Genomic DNA, 17,849 nt, shown 5'->3' with positions numbered 1-17,849 from the left:
ATGCATTCTATGAGCACCTGCAGGAATGCATGGATTGTGCCATCCCAAATAAAACCAAGACTCACTCCTCCAAAAACAGGAGACTGGTCTGGTGGACCCCGGCCATAAATAAGCTATACAACAGAAGGAAGCTACTACATGACAAAGCAAAATCCCAAAAAGGGAAGGGATCTCTGATCAGTATTAGCAAGAAACTTCGATCCCTCATAAAATCAAAAGCCAGTTGAAAGAAAAATTGCCCTAGACACTAAAGGCCTTCTTTAGTCATGTCAGGAACATGGGCGGAAACTCCTAGATATGCTCCGAATTGTTGCAGTACAAAATATACCAAACCTACAGACATAACCAACATCCTGGCAGATTCAGCGCAAACTTCTCCCCCCCCCCAAGGAGCAAATGCCTATCCCAACTGAATGTAACCTCCAACATCAGATGCACAGGTGAAAGCTGCCCTCTCCAAAGCAAAAAACACAGCAGCTATGGGAACAGACTGTGTTCCAGGCTGCATCTTACACAAGCTCCAAGACCTGAACCCTCACATTAAGTCACTGTTCAAACTTACCCTTACTACAGTACATGTACCCAAAGAATGGCATACAGCTACAGTGGTCCCACTCCACAAAGGTGGTGCCACAATGGACCCTGGAAACTATTGCCCCATAAGCCTGACTAGTCTGGTCTGTAAAGCTATGGAGTGTATCATGGAACTCATAAACAAAGACATTTGGAGCCTCCAGACACTGGACCCTACCCAGTTCGGCTTTAAGGACAGATCTTGCCTCAAAACCTAGTTGATTTCTTTGAAAGTTACCAAAGCCATACATCAGGGCAAGGTAGTCCCACACAGCCTACCTGGACCTCGCAAAAGCTGTCAACACAATGCCCCACTCGGGCATCATAAATAAGTTTACCAGCTTAAATATCAACCCCTATAACACAAGATGGGTTGCAAACTGGCTCAGAGATAGAAACCACATGGTCAGAATCGCAGGTGCCATGTCTGAATCCAAACCAGTTACAAGTGGCATCCCACAGGGCTCAGTTCTGGGACCGCTCTTGTTCGGTATATACTTGAGGTTCAGGCTAACATGGGGGGGGGGGGATTATGGCTGACAAAGTTCAGATGACTGCAAAACTGGGGGCCATAATCGAATCTCCAGCTGACAAGCATCTTTCAAAAGGGTCTCAGACGGATGCTTGGTGCCAGAGCCACAGCCTCAAGCTAAATGTTAAGTGCATAGTCATCCCCTTTGGGAAAAACAAGGTGCCCCCGAATTACCACATAGGTGGTAATCCATTAAGTACAGAAGTAATTAAGAGATTTGGGGACCAACGTAGATAGTAATCTCCCCTTTGATAATCACGTTGCCAAAGGAGTTAGAAAAGACCTTCTATATAGCCCACCTTATCACAAAAGGGTTCGCATCTAGATAGAGAGGTCATTGTGCCCCTCTACTAGTCAATCAGGCCCATAATTGAATACAATACCCCTTTTGGGATGTACCTTACCCGACACCTGCAGCAACTGGAGAGACCCCCAAAAGTACCTCACCAAGAGGATCATGGGCTACAAACAGATGTCCTATGCAGCTCAACTAAAGAAACTCCAGCTCTACTCAGTTGCTTACCACCTACTCAGAGGTGATCTATGCCGGACGTACAAAGCAATGTCAAACCCAGAATTAATGGACATGCTCCACCTCAAAAAATCCAAGTCCCTTAGAGCTACACACTCCAGGGACCTAAACCTCAGCTCAAAAATAGGACATGCTGGAGGGACAGATCAATTTCCCAGAGGCTCCCCTCACTCTGGAATAGAATCCCAATTCATGTTAGACATAGCCCCTCGCTCACCCTCTTCAAGCAAAAACTTGACACGTGGATGGGAAGTCGCAAATTCACCCCTTGGATCTCTTCCGTCTCCCTGCTAGACAGAGGCACAGTAAACTAATCTTAAAAGGGTACCTTCTGTGACCTACTTTAGAGGCACAGTAGGCTAATCTAATAGGGAGGCGGAAGCAAAATACACTCTGGCTAGGCCCTAGGGCTGATAGCCTAGTATCTACCTATGAACCTACATTCTTCAGTTCAGAGCCTTGAGCCATACAACACAATGGCTTCAGAGGATAGTGAGTGCAGATTTGAACCACTCTTCCACAAGGACGCACAAGAAACTGATGCAAGCCTCTTACCCCACCCACTGCACAGGAGAAAGCCCATCAAATCTCAGATTTTCCCACTGCACTACAAGTTGGCAGCCTTTACATAATGTGACTTGAGTAGAAGGGCAACCATTCCTTCCCTTTGATTAACAGGGACTCATGGGTTGACTTCAAGCACAAGTGAGATCACTGCCAGGGCATAGACTTATACTGGACTTACTGCCATGTTGGCCATGAAATGAGAAACTGTTACATACATTGGTTATGTCAAACATGTTCAGATTTACAAAGATAAAAGGTAATTCAAAGTGAGATGCTTGAAAGAATGAGTGCAGTCAGTCAACGGAGGAATCATGGAGGAGATATGCAACAATTTGTCAGTGTGCTTTGGGGAAAATTACAGTAGTGTTCCATCTTGGTAGCTAGGATTATCTGAAACATTACTTGTACGAGCCTCCCCTTCCAAAAAGGGTTAAAAAAAATCACTAGATGGTGACCAAACTGAACCACTTTGTGCTGTAAGCCACTAACAGTGCCACCTAGGTTATGATGAACATACCCACCTATCCAGATTCACTTTGTAGTTTTCAAGCAAATCAGTATAGGTTGGAGTCACAATAAAGGCAGACATTTTAGTTGGACTTAATATACTTCAGAAATAAGTGCAATGCAAAATCTGTTAGGTTTCAATTTTGAGTTTCTTAAAATGTCCCCATTTTTGGACCTTTGTCCACCTGGCATTGTTATTCAGGATTTTGGACTTTGTCCAGATTTTTACACAGAGATAAGAGGTACAAGGTAAATTAAATTTGTCCTACATGCCATGTATTGCATTCTGAATGAATTTGTCTAGAACTTTCTGGAAGTAGAAAAGCATGATTAGTAAAAGCTGCCACATTTCAGGTTTGATCTTCCTAACATAAGCATACCAAACCAGTTCACTACTCCTGTAGCTACCTATGGGAAAGCTATATAGCCAGGCAATATTGTGAAGTCTGTGTACTTAATAAATATCATACCACTCAAGTTTGAGGTTTTATCATTTTATTATTATCCATTTGTGTATCTAATACAGCAGTCAATACGTAGACTTTATTTGCTCACAAACAACATCTGTCACTTTTTTGAAGTCTGTTTTGGTATCTTCACCACATTTTTCAGCCATGAGGTCCAGCAGAATTCCACAAAGTATCTAGAGAAAGAAATTTTAGTCACATCAGACAGAGCAAGAATACAAAATCTAGTTTAGCAAAAGAATGGAACAAATGTCAGTAGTGCACATGACAGTTGGTCCTAGACAAACTGGATATTTGATTTGTTGGGAGTGCATTGTAGTAGACCGCACTGATGGGTTTCAGGATTAGGGTAAAAAGCACAGAAGGTTCCTCACCAGCACAGGGTGTGATATCCATTAGTGTTTCATGCTGTACCTCTAGATACCATGGAGCCCTCAGAATGTGCCATGTCACTATTGTAAATGGAGTGTCAGGAACTTGCTACCCTTAATGCAAACCTCATGATGTAGGCATGCTCTGCTACACTTGCACCTGAAACTATGGCCACAGTAGCAGACCTCATTGCTTAGATATAAAAGCTATTGTTTTGCTGCACCCCCCCCCAACCTTGGCCAGCACAGCAAGTACATGACACCCTCATACAGTCATCAGCAGCTTTTATGCCTAAGTTTTGAGTAAATGAACACTCAGCTGTCTACCAGGGTAATGCACCAATCTCAGTGGACTACTTGAAGGTACAGCCCCCAAGTGTAAAGCATTTAAGTGTTGTAATCAATGGTTTTTCCCTGCCCTTGTAAAATCGGAGGGCTAACCCAATTATCCCCAAGCATTTGCTTAAACTTATTCTAAAATTATAGTAAAAAGATAGCTCCAACTTGGGGTTTAGTTTTGGCTACAAGATGGTTATGATTAGGTGTGATCCAAGAGCATGAAGATGTTGACGTACAACACCAGAAGAGTAATGACCATGTTGGTCATCTAGTCTAAAAACTGCCACATGTATTTACTGGCCACCTTCAACAGCTTCTCACTACACCAGTGACGTGTTAATATGCCTTGTGGCCCACAGCTAGATTGTTGTTTAGGGGTTTGCAACACTAGTTTATCATCCATGGCCTGGCGACCATACAGGAGAAATAAGACAGTAGGTGGACTGGACACCAAGTTGGACCTAGGTACAAGTACATGCATGTGTGCCTTCTGTGGAAGGTTGGGCACAGGGGGCTGGCAACTCAACACCGTAAAACTCCACTGCCAATCATGAGCGGACAGGTGATCTTCTGTGGTGACCCCTAATTGGGAAAAGCCAAAGATCAGAGTATAGAACACCCTTATAGGTTTTTAGAGAAGCCATGTAGTGAACTTCAGTACTATTAAAGTTTAATTGTTGCATCAAAACTTTAATGCAAAGCAGGATGTTTTCTATGCCCTAGCAGCAGACTACAGTAGCTCTTCTAAAGGGCCCCAATCACTAGTGTTTATAAGTTATTGCTGCATGACTATACATTAGCTTTGGACTGTGTGCACATACCAGTGTGATGCCCTAGATACTCCTCAGGAAAGGTGTAACCAAGCCTCCATCCACACACTGGGGCAGTCTGTTCAAGCCTACTCATTTTCAGACATTGTGGCCTTAATCTTGGTTATATACAAACCTCGCTCAAGCCTCTCACATACATCTTTGTCAGATACCACCCTCTCCAGCAAATATGGCCCTCAAGATAATATAGATTGACTAGCCTGCCAATTACAGCATTTGCCATTATTACCCAACTTTGACACTACTGTGGGGCTCATATCCAAGTGGATATACCTGTGTGTAATAAAGTACAAAACAATTACCAGCCAAAATATACGCCAGTAAAGCAAATACAAAGTGTCCATTTGCAAATACAGAAGTGTGCATGCCACTAGCTTATCCAATCCCTTCTGGCCTACATGTGATTTCATTTTTTGCTGCTGTGGACTACATTTTGCAGCTTCTGCATTTTGTTTTTTTTTTTCTATTTCCTTCAGCATTATAAGACAAGTTAATTACAGGTTAATTTCCTGAGACAGCTTGTGGTGCCTTTACTGCCACAAAGGTTTGATATGGCAAATGGCTTTTTGGATGTCAAGATACCCAGGGTATTTTTCAGACTGATAATTTCTTTATCCTATGGAATTGCCAGCATTTTGGGGAGGGGACAGTTTTGAATGTTAGAGTTGTCACATACCAAACATCTATAGCCAAAAGGTGGCTTCAGGGACTTTGAGGCATTCTATGGGTTTTCTGCCAAACAGGAATATCCTAGTATTAGGCATTACAGCTATTTCAGTAAAGTTTAATAAGTTGCAACACAAGATGTAGAATCGCCACCAACATGAGCACCTCTTTTCAGAAGATACCTGGGTTCACCAAGAGATGCTAGCTTGTAAAACCCATTACTCTCAGCTGTTAACAGGTCTGAGCATCAGGGAGGGGCAGTTAACAAGAAAGTCTGTAGGAGGTAAACACTAGAATCAGATGGGTTGAACAATGCCAAAGATGAAATTTAGTGTACAAGACAGCAGGTATATTAGTACTACTGTATGGTACAGAAACTTTGGCAGTAAAAGCAGATTAGTGGAGAACATGAACTGCCTCAGATGAGTGGTTGGATTTGCATCTGATGTCCCACACAGTGCATCCTAAAGTCAGGTATGCCAGGTAGGAGTAGCATAGCCTAGTGATTTGTCACCGTGACACCAATCCGATGCACAAAAAAAAAAAAAGGGTAAAGCAGAATCTGCTCCAGATACTACACCCCAGGAAAGGGTAGCATTCAATAATTGCCTATGTTTATCCCAGAAGAAATGCACTATTTAGTACCACTACTAACATTGTGGACCAATACTGAGATCTGAACACATCCACCATCCACTAGCTGGTATCCATCTTTAGTAGTACATCTGATATGCAGTCTCATCTCACTTTACTACCCCTCCATTAGGGCACTTGACTTCAGCCCCTCACAAAGAGGTCAGTTATCCTTACTTTATGTAGCAGGAGCTCAGGCAAGTTAGTCTGTTAGCTGGGTTTTATGAATGACTGCATCATGTGGAGGACACCTTAGCCTTCTGTACCAAGGAACAATCCTGCAAGTCAAGCACCCATGTTAACTGTCCTGCAACTGCACATACCATTCCTCTGTCCTACAGAAACATAAGGTAGATTTATACTATTTGACTTTACTATCGCAGTCAAACAAGCAATACCTGCTTGGGTTTCCATACTATGGATGAGTAGCCATGCACTCAACACAGAGCCACTAATGGCAGCATAGTCAATGGGAAATCCCAACTAAATCTTCTCCTATATTGCTATCTCTCACCCTACATCCTTTATCTTCCCTTAATGTATCAAACAATACTGCATACAAAAAAATTGTTCATATTGATGTTCTTATAATATCAGTCATAATTTCAATATTAACTTTGTATTAACTCTGTATGCTTTATTGGAGCTTTTCTCCCCGGGCCTCTACTGAAAATGGACATATGTCCAGCTAGACTAGTCCGGTCAACAAGTGTAAAATAAATAAATTTGATAGTCTTAATCAAGGGAGGAAGGTTTTGGTTTTATGGCCCTAGCCAACTTGTCCTTTATTTTTAATTACCTAAAACCTTAGTACCATACCTATCTAAAGTTAAGTTCCAGAGGAAAGTTGGAAGAAACTCAAGATCAATCTTAAAACCGGAAAATTGAGAAGATGAAAGCAAACATGCTTGCAAAATTTAAGGGTACCCCTCCCAATAACTGAGCAGGCAGGAGGCAAGCTCAATACCCTTACCCTGCTTTAACAGGCTATAATCCCCATCACCTCTATATCAGAGGCAGCAAATAAACTTTTCTGGCCTTTCATGTTCTGTATAACTTGGCAACAGAATCTGTGCCATTACACCATGGTACCACCCCTTTCATGTTCTGTATAACTTGGCAACAGAATCTGTGCCATTACACCATGGTACCACCTCAGCAGAAACAGAGTAGTTGCTGGAATAGTTTGCCGTTATGTATTAGGACTTCCTGAGTACCCATTAGAATAAGCCTGGGTGACAGTTTTCTTCTACACTATGTAGGAAGTTCATTAATGGGGAACAGTCCCCCCACATTAGCAGAGAGCACAGCAGTGCTTTTTGCTTTGGCCTCATTAAGAGCCCTTAATTTCTTGTAGTGTTGCAGTTATTCTGCCAGGCAATTCATTAAGAGTACTACCCAAGGCTATGCAGACAAGTTACAACAGGATGAAATCAAGGGCAGTAAAATTAAATTAGGCTGCTTCCTCTGTTTCCTACAGAAAAACACTCATCTACACCAAAATGATCAACTATATTTGCTACATAACCAAACTTACTTCAAATTCCTTCACATCAACTTTTAGTTCCACAGCATGCTTCTTGCCTAAAGGCTCAATAATAGCTTTTAAAGCATCCATGTTATCCACTTGCTGTACCATATCATTAAGCGCAGACAAAACTTTCTTGCCATGGGCCCGAACTTCTGATAGGCCTTCAAGTTTTGCAGCGGAGGCAGTTCCTGCAATGGACTGTAGTTCTTTGAAGTTTGTGAAGTAGCTCACAGTATGAGGGTGCTCTTTGAACATTCTAGGAAAGGAAACAAACATTAAATATGGATGGATAATAGATAAAGTAACACTACATGGATGCAATTATAACACTTTCAATTAAAGCAACATCTACAGCAACAGGAGTCTGTGCTAATACTGGAGTATAGGGCAAAATCCTTGCCTATGCTCCAGACAAGTAAGCTTCACTTAACAGCTCAAACATCTGAGGCAGAGGAGTGTTGGAAGGGCATGCACTTTAGCACACAATAGTCTTAAGCAATGGCATTTACAAAGCATGGGCAGCAACTGATTCACCACAGAGGTAGGTATATGTGCCAGCATGCTCCACTGCATTAAGCCATAAAATACTCCTGTAAGTTTTAAGAATATAGTTAACACTCAGAAGACAACCTAATGGTTATAGGAGCAAACTAGACAGCAACTATGCAGTGTATTATTGCTAACCAGGAGTCCATAATCTAAGGAAAGAAAAAGTTTGTGGGGAGTGGAATTATTAACCATCAACATATTTGTGCTATGAAATGGAATCAATAGAACAAGACAGAATAATGTGTTAACATCTGGGGGGGGGGGGATTGAATAGTACATACACAGTCCCCAATTATGCCTTAACTGGGCTACAAAATAAACTAAGCCAATGCTCAAATAATCTCCCCAGTTTTGTACCAGACCCCTATGCCTTTTAGTTTATCCTGCAGCCCAAATAAACCAATGTTTAAATAATCTCCCCAGTTTTGTACCAGTCCCCTGTTTTTAGCTTTGCCTAAAATTCTAAGAATGTTGAGAGGTATGAATTAAAACATTTTTAAATACAAAGGTTAAACCTAAAAACTAAACTAATACCTGCTCAATACAATTGCTCCATTGTCCTCAGCATTTACATAAAATTTCTCCCAAACACTCTTGGCCTTCTGAATATCATCAGCAGTCAAAGCCATTGTAATTCAGTTAAAGTAAAAACCAGAAACAAACTTCAAAGAAATCTTGATGAAACTATAAAGCTTACAACTCACAGCTGGAGGTATTTATATAATTAGCCATAGTACTTCTCCAATGAGCTGTCAGAACCTACAGAAATAGGTTATTGTTAGTCAGGCAAAGGAAAGTTTAACCCTTTCAGCACCACACACGTTTGCTATACATATGGTCTATAGTACTACCTTCCCAGTCAGACTGCAGGCTGGATGGGAAAGGGATGGCTTAGATGGCATTTCAGCTCCCTGCTCTGGGGATGCAGATTGAAAGAGAACAATTATGTACAGTAAGTATGTTAAAGGGTAATATTAAGAACCAGTGATGAGACTTTTGGTGATTACAAAAAAGCTACTCCCTAATTTTGTAATAAGTATTGGGCAAAGACTGCAACTCTGAAAACCAGACATAATTTTCTGTTGTCTACAATTTCCATCAGATTTCAGAATAACAGTGCAGGCTACCTTCTACATATTGTACACCAGCAGTGCCTGAAACTTCAACCTTTCATGAAACCCAGATATATTTTCCCGAGGTGTCTTCCTTCATAGAAACTCCTGGGGCTTTAAATAAGACTTCTGCAACATTTATAACAGCAATATCAGGGGAAGTGATATTTTCTCCTTTATTATTATTATTCACAAGGGTAGGACTATAAGCATTTCTACTCCATGAGTAACAGTTGGTGGGATTCATCATCTTGCTGATGTTACTCAGATTCCTATTTGTATCGGTCACTACAATCTCTCTTTATCTGGACAGTAACTGTAATGCCAGGGATGGCTACTTTTACTGCTCTTTGCTTCATTAATGAGACTCCCAGTGCTTGAATCTAGTTTAACTACTGAACAGTAATTGCAGTCTAGGGTCACATACTGTTTGTATTAGCATTCCGCTGTTGGTGTGCTCTGTGAAAGACATGGAGACTCAGGTAAGAAGTGTACCTGTGAGACAGGGTCAGCAGGCCAGCCTGATAGACAGTTGTGGGGACGCAAGACTGACCTATAACTACCACTAACAGTGACCCCCAGGGACAAAAGGCATGTCTCAGTTGTAAGACCATGCTCCAGATAGTATCCCAGAGCAGATGGTATATAAAGCTGCATGGACTTTAGCCTGAAAATGGCTTTTCAATATGATATATCTTGAGTTTCAGTGGTTTAAATGATACACTGACCTCTTCAACCTAGATGTTAGGCAACAAAAAAATTGGTATAATTATGACAATTGCTGAATAAACCACAATAAATGTCTGCATCACTTCTAGCACAGGGTTCTGTGAGGACATAGCTTCAGTAACAGCTATGTATTCCAGAGGTATTTGGACCAGGCAGTTGCTCATTCAGAGACTGTGTTATTGATGTAGATCTGTGTAACACCTGGGTTACCTATGATGTGTTATTACTGTGGATCTCTGTAACACCTGGGTTACCTAGGATGTGCTATTACTGTGGAACTGTGTAAAACCTGGGTTATCTAGGATGTGTTATTAATGTGCATCAATGTAACACCTGGGTTACCTAGGATGTGTTATTACTGTGGCTCTGTGTAACACCTGGGTTACCTAGGATGTGCTATTACTGTGGATCTGTGCAACACCTGGGTTACTTAGATTGTGTTATAAATGTGGCTGTCTGTAACACATGGGTTACCTAGGATATATTATTATTGTGGCAGTAATTTAGGAAGGGTGAGGCAAAATGGACAGTCTCCCTCAGGCACTAACCTGCAAAGAGCACAATTTTCATTAAATAAATGAAAAAAATTAAAATATATATTTTCAAATTTCCCTTTAAGGGAAGCAACAGTAATGGCAAAAAATGCCCTTCATTACCATCTGAAAGATTCCAGCATACCATCCTCCCCCTTTCTACATCATTTTCTGTGGATGTTGGCCCATCTGTATATATTATGTATGTGTTGAGAACCCAGAATCACCCCAGAGACTTCAGAATGGGTGGGCATATGGTAGAACTATTGCAGACAAGGCCATTACATTGCCTTATATCTGGCTTCCACAGTGAGAGAAATTCAAAAATATGGATTATTTGTTTTGGTTAATCTCTCACAGTGGGCACACTAGATAGATTTAGTAAAAGTTTTTTTTTTTAATTTCTGAAACTTGAAAGGTGCCGCTTTGTGCAATGACTGCACTCAGAAGTTGCAGTTCATTTCTTTTTTGAAAAACATTATCAGCACAATGAGTGGAATGAACTGCAACCTCTGTCTGTGGTCATTGCACAAAATGGCACCTTCCAAGTCTGCCAGTGGATAACCTGAGACTGTCTGCTTTTTTTTCACCTGGGGCCTGTGCTCAGACCTGGAATGAATGGAACTGGAAGAACTTTAAGATGGACAACTGGACAAAGAAGTAAGTGTGTGTGAGTGCTAGACACAATTAAAAAAATTAATGAGTTACTACTGGCTTGTCTCTGTCCAATAGGACAAAGGACCAACAACAAATAGTGCTCTTATGAACTCAGAAATGTGCTAGAGTAACAGGTCAGGGTAGGTTTTGTGATAGCATGCATTTTCTGAACGAGGAAGTCTGAAACTCTTAGTGTTGGTGGGACAACGGCCAAAAAAATAGGGACAGATTTTAAATATAACTGGTATAAACAAAGAAAGCTGCTACAATATAACTAGTTGTGTGTTACCAGGATTTTCTGAAGTCATGAAAGCCTGAAAATCAAACCTCTGTCATTACTGACTTCAATCACCAGTGCTTTGCCAGAAAACCACAAATTTTATGAGAAACAGATGAAAAACATGAGGCAAAAATCCGGACATTCTGGGAATAATCTGGACAGTTGTGGGGTATGGTGGACTGGATTGGTGGATATGTCAGACTAAAATGCAATGCAAATCAAAAGCATAAAAGTAGCTTGGCTTAACATCTTTTTTACATAATTACCTTTTTGGAAAAACAGCTGGTGAAGTATTTTACTCAATATACAATAACAGCGGTTAGAAAATAATAATTAATATAGACTTTTTATTTATGTCAGAAAAATATACATTAATGTACTTGTTGATATTCTTTGAATGTCTCTCAAGTTAACACAGTACTAATATTTCAAGTGTCCCTGAATGGTCTCTATCTGATTATTATTTCTGGATGTATTTACCTATAGTTAAAGCCACACTAGAACCTGTTTAACAATTGCTGTGTGGCGAACAGGACAGGACTTGTAGGACAGGTGGATGTGGATGTTTCAAATTAAAATGTAATACATGTATGCAATCTAGCTTTGCACACAATTACCAAATTACCTTTTTAGGGAATCAGGAGGTGAATTGTGTTTAATAAATTACAATAGTTAGAATTATAATTGACTTCTTTACTTCAGTAAAATGTATATTAATTCACGTTCTCTTATTCTGCGAATGATTCAAGTTAACAGTCCTAATATTTTAAATGTCCCCGTCTAATTATTATTTCTGAATTTGTCCCTGATTCTGATGAGAGGTGGTAACTGATTTTTAGGACCCTTGACCAGGCTCATTCTTGCGAACACTTACCTTATCCCTTCCCTTAATGTATGGAGCCTCTATCTTTACTAATCTGCAATCCTCCCTCAAGTCAAAACTCTCCTCCTGCTACCATAAAATCTCTAAATTTGCAACTGGCCACGGATCAAATACTCATCACTGCATTTCCCTTCCCCAACTGAAATGACTTGAGTTGCCCAATTATCTTACCTATATTCAACTTATCCAAGCACATAAACTCATTTTCAGCCCCACTCTCTGTCCCTCCCTTGCCCCTGTTTTCCAAATGAATTTGCCTAACAGACATCTTAAATCAAATTTCAAAAATCTAATCGAGCTACATAAACCTGCACACCCTCCAGGCAAACATCTTCTATCCATCTGCCTTGCACGACAGTGGAATTCTCTCCCACCACTTATTCGTACCACTAACATACTCTCTATTTTCAAAACCATAATTCACTCATACCTAACCTCACAATGGGAATGCTCTTGCTCCCATCCTACATAAATTCCGTAACTTTACTGCTCACTACAGCTAATTACATCTGCTAATAGGCTCTACTAACCGTATAATTCCTGTAAAAAGTACATCTGCTCTACAATTAATTTGTTAATGAGGAATTTTTCAAGTATCAGCTCCCTCAATTGCCTATTTTCTGTAACTGTTGCTACCATGCATTTTTCTTTCATGTAATAATTTTATATGTTTTCTTAAGTTTTGTAATTTTATAATTTGTGTATGTTATGATGTGTAATTTTATAATACTGTACTGTTTTGGAGCTTTTCTCCCCAGGACTCCATTGAAAATGGGCTCCTCATGGCCCAATGGGCCATCCTGGCAAACAAACTGCAAATGCATAAATAAATAAATAAATAAGGAATGGCACGGATCCAAAATTGTGGGTTATCCCCCTGTCATTGCTGCTAATACAGGTTATTGTTGTTACTATACAGAGCAGTGGGAGGGTACATACTTAATTTATCAAGATTGTTTTTATCTATTATTACTTCATTATTTCTACTGCTTGGTCTTTCAATGAGTGCTACACATTTTTATGAGAGTGGGATTCAATAAAAAAGATATATGAATTCTTAATTTGTTAAGTCTGGTTTTGCCTATTATTATTTGATTACTAATTTTAATGATTAGGCTTTCAATGAATTCTATGCTGTTTTATGGCGGACAAGTTCTTACTTCATCAAGGCCGTTTTATCTATTAATTTATATTTTTCCAATCACTGATGCCCTGTATTATGGGGAAGAGCTCTTAATTCAGCGAGGATTTTTTGTCTATCATTGTTAGTTGACTGAACGAATGCTATTTTGTTAAACATTTCCTGAGTATGGCTTGATGGCAAGATCCATTGTATTTTGCTTTGCTCTCATTGGATCCTTCCTGGATGCAATTTGTACTGTAGAGTTGTTCCTCTTCAAGTGGAAGGAAGGACTTTGATGCAACTCCATACATAACATGCTGATGCCATTGATGGCTCAATTAGTGATTAATAATGTTCATCAAAGAAATATCATCTGTGTCCCATCCAGTCCAGATCCTAGCTTCATGAATGGTTCTGTTTGTGTGGTAAAATACATGGCATAATTCTGGCTAAAAATCTGAACTCTAAAACCTAAATTTAATGTTGATACAGCAATGTTATTTATTTTTTGCCATTTAGTTTTAGATGCTGTGTTACCTGGGATGTGCTATTACAGTGGATCTGTCTAACAGGTGGGTTACCTAGGATGTGTTGTTACTGTGGATCTGTGTAACATCTGTGTTACCATGGTTCTGTGTAACACCTGAAGTACCTAGAATGTGTTATTACTGTGGATCTAGGTAACAGCTGGGTTATCTGTTCTCCAAGGTCTGGGTTTTGTGTGCTGCACCTGATCATCTAGCTATAATGAGGCCTCAGAATGACCCCTGTAATGTGCAAGAAAATCTGGTCATATTGTTCTTTATTGTTGATTAAGAGACTGCAAACATCATTCTTCCATCCTCCCTGTCAAGTGAAGAGGCAATAAAAGAACACCAGCGTAATATGGCTCCAGATCCTTTGGTAATTGTAGAGCCTTAGCTGCCAGGGGTGTCCAGAAAACTACTTGTGATGTTACATAACCAGTGATAAGGACACAGCTGCACCTCACAAATTCAGCAGCTGATCTAGAGAAATTTCTTATAGCAGTCACATGAGAACACCAACATGAAGTGGGAATCCACACTGCAGATTCAAAAATATTGAAACTACCTCTGCTTGAGAACCATCTTCTCCACCTAGGACATTCATGTAGATACAGAATTAATCTCCTATTAGGTCTTTTATCTTCTGTGGAGCACAGATTTAACATACCAAATAAGTCCTGACATGTTTCAGTTAAAGGAACAGGAAATCTAGACCAATCACTAAAGGATTGTCAAATGCCTTTATCACCAGTCAGTAATGGTTCTTCAGATGCCTTTGCCACCTGCAACCTCTTTGAGTTCTCAGTATAACAAATTATGTTTCTTTGACTATTCCTGCAGGGTTAAATTTAATATCAGCAAAGACTGTGTTTTGTAGCTGCAGTGAGTCCAAACACATGAAATCTAATTTGGATCCAGCCTAAAAGAGCTCATGTTTTTTTTTTAACTGAGTTATTCAGAAATTACAACTTCCACATTTTGCTTATTGTATGTGAGTAGCTGAAGATCCTAGTGTGAGTGTCTTTCAGAACTATAGTTGGATCATCTGACACCCTGTGATGTTCCCCAGACTGGTGACCCTTTGACTCAAAGTTGAACAGAGAAATAAAAGATACTTCTACTTTTCTGCAGTAAAAGCCAGTACCAAAGAGGTCTAGCTGAAAAAGTTTACTGATGACTGCTAACTAAGGGCAGTAACTGAATCTCCAAATGACTTGGCCATTCTGCAGGAATGCTGTCTCAAATAAATACTGTTGTCAAAATCATGGACAAAAATTAAATGCCAAAAATGCATTATTGTATCCTTTGGGAAGTCCTCTACCCCAGGGAACTATCACACTGCAATACGGCCCTAAGAGTTGACCCAGTTATTTAGGATTTGGGAACTCATCTGGATAGTGACCACATTTTTCACCAACATGTGCCTATTGCTGTAAGAAAGTCCATCAGTACTGCACAGCTTACAAACAAAGGTATTGTGTCTAGGTCTAGGGATGTCATTGTCCCCCTTACTCAACAGTCATTAGGCTAATCATTGAATATAATACCCCCTTTGATATGTATCTGTCCAGACAAAATGCAACCACTGGAATGCCAACAGAGATACCTTGCTAAAAGAATAAGAGGCCTAAACAACATAACCTACATTGACTGGCTCATAACCCTGACACTCTACTCTGTGTCCTACAGACTGCTAAGGGTGGTCCATGTCTCACATAGAAGGTATTCTTCAACCCATTAATGATGGATTTCCTGCACATCAGCAAGTCAAATGTCATCAGAAATATTTGGTCTCGGAATCTAAAAGTGTTCTGTAACAGAAACAGAACAGTTTTGAGGGTTAGGTGTATTTCACAGAGGATACTGCTGCTATGGAACAGACTCTGCATTCACATAACACAAAGTTAATCCCTGTTCATCTAGTGTTTGGATGTTCCCTATGCCTTGATTGATTAGTTCCATGATAAGTATGTCCATGGTTTTGCCTATGAGGCTGGTCAGACTTATAGGTCTGTAATTGCCTAGGTCTGTGGAAGGTATTCCGTTATGTATGGGAATGACTGTAGCTGTGCTCCACTCACCTGCTACAAAAGCTGTACAGAGGCTGAGATTGAACAGTATATTGTGGGGGGGAGGGCTAAACCATGCTTCATGTTATATAAGATGTATCCAGGGATATTGTAAGGACTCATCAGTGCAGTACTTTTCACTTTTTTAAGACTTGGACTTGTGTGATAGCTGGAGGTGAATGAGTTTTGTTTATATCTTGAGCATAGCCGGCATTAGGCATAGACAAACTAGACGACTGCATAGGGTGCTGTACAGGCTGGCCTGGTAAAGGGTGCAATTTGTGTTTATTTATTTTAATTAATTTACTCTTCTTATTATGCAAATAAGAAAAGTAAATTAGTTAAAATGAATAAATAAGCCATAGGGTGCTAGAATCATGGGGGAAGGGTGAGCGCCCTCCCACTTTTTTACCTGCAGGCTGGCCAGGAGGCTTCAACAATTACCAAAAAAAAAAAAATCTTCACTCCATGCTAGTGTAGTTTTCTCCTTTAAGGAGGACCATGCATGCACACTGCCATCGCTGATGTAAAGACATTCTACATCTAAAATTAAGTATCATTCTCAAAGTAGGCCTGACTCATATTCATAAGAGTTAGACCACTGTTGGAAGATTATTTAAAACATGCAGTAATGTGTGACCAGTTAGTTATGTAAAACTGTACTTATGCTCAAAGCTGGCTCTGCTGTTGTGTAGGTCAATCAAATTAATGTTATCCCTGCTCATTCTGTTGCTTTCTGCACCCCCTTGCTCTAAAGTTGCTACCTATCTCTGCAGATAAGCCTTGTTTTCCTTTTTCATAGACCCACCTGTCTGCTGTTTCTAGACATACTGTGGGGATTTATAACTGGTATTTACTCCTGGAAATATTTTTCCATCCATACTATGTTATGGGTCTTCTAATAGCATCCCATTTTTCCTTTGTTCATTAGCTGCATGTAATTACTTTGTGACTGTAGGTAAACAGTATGACTGAATATTCAGAAATCTGTGGGAACATGCAGATTATGGGAGATACTATGGCCTACCAATGTTTTTAGAATCATCCTTTATGAGTCATGGGTGTTTTATTTAGCAGTCTTGGCACATGGTTGAAACAATAGGAAGATTGATTGACTTCTTCTGCACCAAGTTGACTTGAATACTTCTGTCCCGATCTTCGTAGTGTTCAGCAATGTTGATATGCAGAAAGTAACAGTGAAAGGCTGTATGACTCCTGCGGTGTCCTCTATGTCTTCCCTAAAAGGCCATTCAGTCATATATTTGAAAATACGCATTTTGTAAGACATTTAATTTATCCCATGTTCCTTACTAGGCAATAGGTATGTAATCCCACATTCCCACATGGAATGAATGGCGACTTTTTTGCTTTCCCTTTTTCTCAATTAGACATAATTTGCAATGTGTTGAACAGTTTGCACTTCACATTTTATTAAGAACTCCAGATGATTAATCCATTGGGATATTTTGCAGTATTGCATATTTACACCAACTTTGTTATCTTTTGCGATTATTGGGATTTGACTCATTCTGATGCTTTGCCAGAGATGGCCTGCACCTGTCGCCTTTACGGGCTAAGGCTCTTGCCTCCCCTATAGGGTCTTGTTTAGGCAAGGTTCAAATGACAAATTCACCACCATAACAGGTACAAACAAGCAAAATCTGAGGGTAATGCTACTCAGTGCTAGAAGTCTAATTCTCAAAATGCACTCACTTGAGGCACTCCTTAAAATGGAGAACATCAATATCTGTGCAATGACAGAGACCTGCTTCAAAGCTCCAGAGAGCACCCCTGTGTTACCAGGCTATACTTCATACCACACCTTTTGGCCACCTAACC

The 17,849-nt window shown here is 40.1% G+C and overlaps 1 protein-coding gene across 1 annotated transcript; it reads right to left on the bottom strand.

The window, feature by feature from the left end:
- Positions 1-3,189: 3,189 nt before the first annotated feature.
- On the bottom strand, positions 3,190-8,797 carry LOC122811255 (cytoglobin-1-like). The gene is made up of 3 exons (XM_044082979.1): positions 8,632-8,797; positions 7,555-7,804; positions 3,190-3,354 (listed from the first exon to the last, which is right to left on the bottom strand). Exons 1-3 carry the CDS (start codon positions 8,724-8,726, stop codon positions 3,241-3,243), a joined length of 459 nt encoding a protein of 152 aa, XP_043938914.1. The 5' UTR covers positions 8,727-8,797; the 3' UTR covers positions 3,190-3,240.
- Positions 8,798-17,849: the final 9,052 nt, after the last annotated feature.

Source organism: Protopterus annectens, chromosome 1.part1 (assembly GCF_019279795.1).
Source record: "Protopterus annectens isolate FY-2018-M chromosome 1.part1, PAN1.0, whole genome shotgun sequence".
In the NCBI taxonomy this organism is placed as follows: Eukaryota; Metazoa; Chordata; order Ceratodontiformes; family Protopteridae; genus Protopterus; species Protopterus annectens.
Note: the sequence above shows the minus strand (reverse complement) of the source record. Positions and strands in the feature narration are given on the sequence as shown.

Coding starts and splice junctions, on each gene's coding strand:
- LOC122811255 (XM_044082979.1), bottom strand. CDS start 8,726: ATGGCTTTGACTGCTGATGATATTCAGAAGGCCAAGAGTGTTTGGGAG. Junction 7,805..8,631: donor GGAGCAATTGTATTGAGCAG/GTATTAGTTTAG, acceptor TTCCTTTCCTAG/AATGTTCAAAGAGCACCCTC. Junction 3,355..7,554: donor TTGATGTGAAGGAATTTGAA/GTAAGTTTGGTT, acceptor TTCTTTCTCTAG/ATACTTTGTGGAATTCTGCT.